The 3541-nt window shown below is 37.9% G+C and overlaps 1 protein-coding gene across 2 annotated transcripts in view; it reads right to left on the minus strand.

Annotated features, from left to right (window-relative positions):
* Nucleotides 1-3541, minus strand: part of ABCC9 (ATP-binding cassette, sub-family C (CFTR/MRP), member 9) — a 157402-nt gene that overhangs the window by 69625 nt on the left and 84236 nt on the right. For both annotated transcript variants that reach the window (XM_006866936.1, XM_006866937.1), the window contains exon 17: nucleotides 1821-1859. In XM_006866936.1, coding sequence (XP_006866998.1) covers nucleotides 1821-1859 — 39 coding nt within the window. The remainder of the gene's footprint in view (nucleotides 1-1820; nucleotides 1860-3541) is intronic.

Below are 3541 nucleotides of genomic sequence, written 5' to 3' on the forward strand. Positions count from 1 at the left end.
TCTGTTCCATAAATATATGCATATTTAATTTTTTTTATATATGTTGTTGTCATTGTTATGTGCCGTTGAGTTGGTTCTGACTCATGGTGACCCTGTATAGCACAGGTCGGGAATCTTCTTTCTGCTAACATTGTTAACATCATTCACAAGCCATACAAAATTGTCAGCGTAAAAATTAGCCTGCTATATATGGGTTAATGAGCAGGACTACAAGGTTGGTTTGAACCAAAGGTCAGCAGTTCAAGCTCACCAGCTGCTCCTTGGTTGTTATAAGTCGGAACTGACTACATGACATTTTAACACCGAGTGGACTTAGGAAGTGAAGTTGCCTTGACAGGGCCAGACCAAATAAATTTGTGGGCCTTATATGGCCCTCTGGAGTTCTGGTGTGGCACAGTGGGTTAGTTAATGTGCCAGACTGCAAAGCCATTTGAACTGCAAGGTCGGCAGTTCAAGCTCACCAGCTGCTCCTTGGAAACCCTATACAGGGTCGTAATGGGTTGGAATCAACTTGACGGCACTTAACAGCAACAACACATGGCCCTCTGGCTAGGTGTTCCTCTCCTCTGCTGTATAGGATTTCTGCAGTGACTAATAGGTTTGAGCTGCTGACCTTAAGGTTAGCAGTCCAGTGCTTATCGGATCCCTGGTTACACAGTGGCTAAGTATCCCGTTGCTAACCAAAAAGGTCACCAATGTAAACTTACCAGTCATTCTGGAAGAAAGATGTGACAGTCTGCTTTTGTAAAGATTATACAGCCTTGGAAATCCTATGAGGTAGTTCTACTATAGGGTCACTACGAGTCAGAATTGACTCCATAGCAATGGGATATATAGGAGGGGACTTCAAGAAGTTCATAGAAAAATAAAACTGAAACATGATGGAATCTGTCCACGAACCTCTTGAAGCCCCTTTATGTGACTACACACACACATGAACTCAAAACAAAGAAAAACATTTGAGGAATCCATTTCAATACTGAAAAAAACTATTTAAATACTACGTATTTCAATACATACTGAAATGGTTTATTTTAAAAATCATCTTTCCCCCTCTTTTACTCTATTTTTCTTTTGGACTACCATATGTCCATACATGAGATTTTCATGTACAGTAATTAGTAAAATTCATGTGAGCTGAAGATAAAGAAGATGGGATTGGGACAGTGTGGGGCAGGTCATCTTCAAAGTCAGACTTCAACAGTTAGTTCAGGATTTGTAAGTACGAATTAAGGTCAAAAGTGAGTAAGGTTAAATGAGAGTTAGAAACATTATCATCCTGAAACATTTTGTTTTAGGAATTTAGAAGACATTGTAACATACAGTATGCTAGTAATATCTTAAATAACTAGATGTGCACTAAAACAGTGGCTGCCAACCTCTGCCATAAGTAGTACTCCCCCTCTTCCCTGGTCTTTTAAATGTGTTTTGTTTTGGTTTTTTTACTTCCTATTTTGATTTTTTTAATAGATGAAGTTCTTAGTTCTCCATCTCTACAGCAAAGGAAGATCCCTTCATTGTTGAACTTTTAATTTTTATTTTGTCAGATCCTAAGCCCAGGTTGCTAAAGACACTTGAATTTTGGTTGAAGTTGAGAGGAAAATAGTTGACACATGAGCCATTTTCTTAGGTAAATTAATTTTTAAGGGACCTACAAAGGTTGAGAACCACTGCTATTGATATCATGCTAGCACAGTTTAATAAATAACTGTATATCATCAGAATGAACAAAATAATTTAGGAGTAAGAGATTAAATATCAAGTAAAGTCTGTGGAAGAAAGTTATTCTTATTAAATGCAAGGTGAAATAGAAATAATACCTTCTGGTTGCTTCAAAAGAAGGTTCAGATTCATTTACACTGCAAGTATGGCAAATAATGTTCATTAATTATGAAATATATAGAATGAAGTGTGCACAAAAAAGGTAAGAGGTAAAATCAATATTGGACACATTCAATAACTACATTTCCCAATTGTTTTTTTATATTAATCTAAAAGATCCACTTGATAAGTGATACTCCTCTCCTGTATCTTTATCAGCTAGTAAATGATTACTTAGTAACTTTCCAAAAGATAGATGGAGCTGTTCTCTTTCATGCAAAATCTTGGTTGATACATTATCCTGGGATCTAGTACTAACACTAAAGGAGTTCTGATAGCGTAGTGGTTACGAATCGAGCTGTGAACCACAAGGTCAGCAGTTCGTAACTACCAGCTGTTCCGTGAGGAGAAAGATGAGGCTTTCTGCCTCAGAAACCCTGTACAGGGTCGCTATGAGTCAGAACCAACTCCACGGCAAATAACCACCACCAGTACTAACACTGCTCTAGTTAATTTGGTTACAATCTGTAGGATATAGTGTTATAATCTTTTTAAGAATTGGAAATCTTCAAAGAGTTCCTACCTTTAAACTCTAAATTTAATCTATTTGAATTCCTAATTAACCTCCCTAATACCTAATAGAGTCTGGTGTGGTGCTGTAGGAGAAGCACTGAATTGGTAACTGCAAAATTAGGAGCTAATTCCTACCAGTCGCTCTCAGAAACCCTACACTGGGTCACTATGAATCGGAACTGACTCGGTGCCACACAACAACAGTAGAGGAAGAAATATTTCTTGGATTCTAAATGTGAAAGGTGCACAGAATACAGCTTGGCCATGAAGGAGTTGATGAGAGATCCAGACATTCACAGTAGGCTATGTTATGGGGTATTGTTAATTACGGATTTATTAAGAAACATGTTTAACAATTTAAATTTGTTATTTTTATTAAGTGACATTGAGTTGATTCCAACTCATAGCAACCCTGTATAGATGTCTGAGGAGTGGCTGGTGGTTTGAACTGCCAATCTTGCGGTTATCAGTCCAGTGCTGATTTTACAGTGTCACATCAGGACTCCACTTGAATTTAGTTAACTCCTATATTATGGAGTCCTGGTATGGTGTTGTAGGATAAACACTGAACTGCTACCTGTAAGGTTGGTGTTTCAAATCCACCTCCTGCTCCTCCAGAAGCAGGGTCACTATGAGTCTGAACTGACTTGACAGCACTTATCAACAACATGACTATAGAATGGAGAAAATTATCTAAAGGCCTATTCATTATTTTTTTAAAGTTTTTATTGTGACCTGAATGATAGTTTACATGGAAGAACATCAGCAATGATTACAATCTTCTCTGTGCACCATCATTCAACAGTATTTGCTTCCATTCCCTGTTTTTTTTTTTTTTTTTTGGGGGGGGGGGGGGGGGGGGCAACATACACAGAAACACTCAGTAAACATATAATAATTTAAGCAACCAAAGGGCACATTCTGCAAGCCTGCCTCCTGGCCACCAGCACCCAGTCCCTCTCTTTCCACTGTTTATACTCTTCTTGATGGTCCTAGGGTCCTCTGTTTGGACTGTAAGATTAACTACTTCCTCATTTTTGTTACAAAACTTCTACCTTTACAGTTGTGATAGTCGCAATTAGTCAAGATAATAATTTCTCACTTGAATCATAAGAATCTTAGCCCTATCTCTTTTCACCAGACCCAT

This window comes from Chrysochloris asiatica, unplaced genomic scaffold (assembly GCF_000296735.1).
Source record: "Chrysochloris asiatica unplaced genomic scaffold, ChrAsi1.0 scaffold00098, whole genome shotgun sequence".
Classification (NCBI taxonomy): domain Eukaryota; kingdom Metazoa; phylum Chordata; class Mammalia; order Afrosoricida; family Chrysochloridae; genus Chrysochloris; species Chrysochloris asiatica.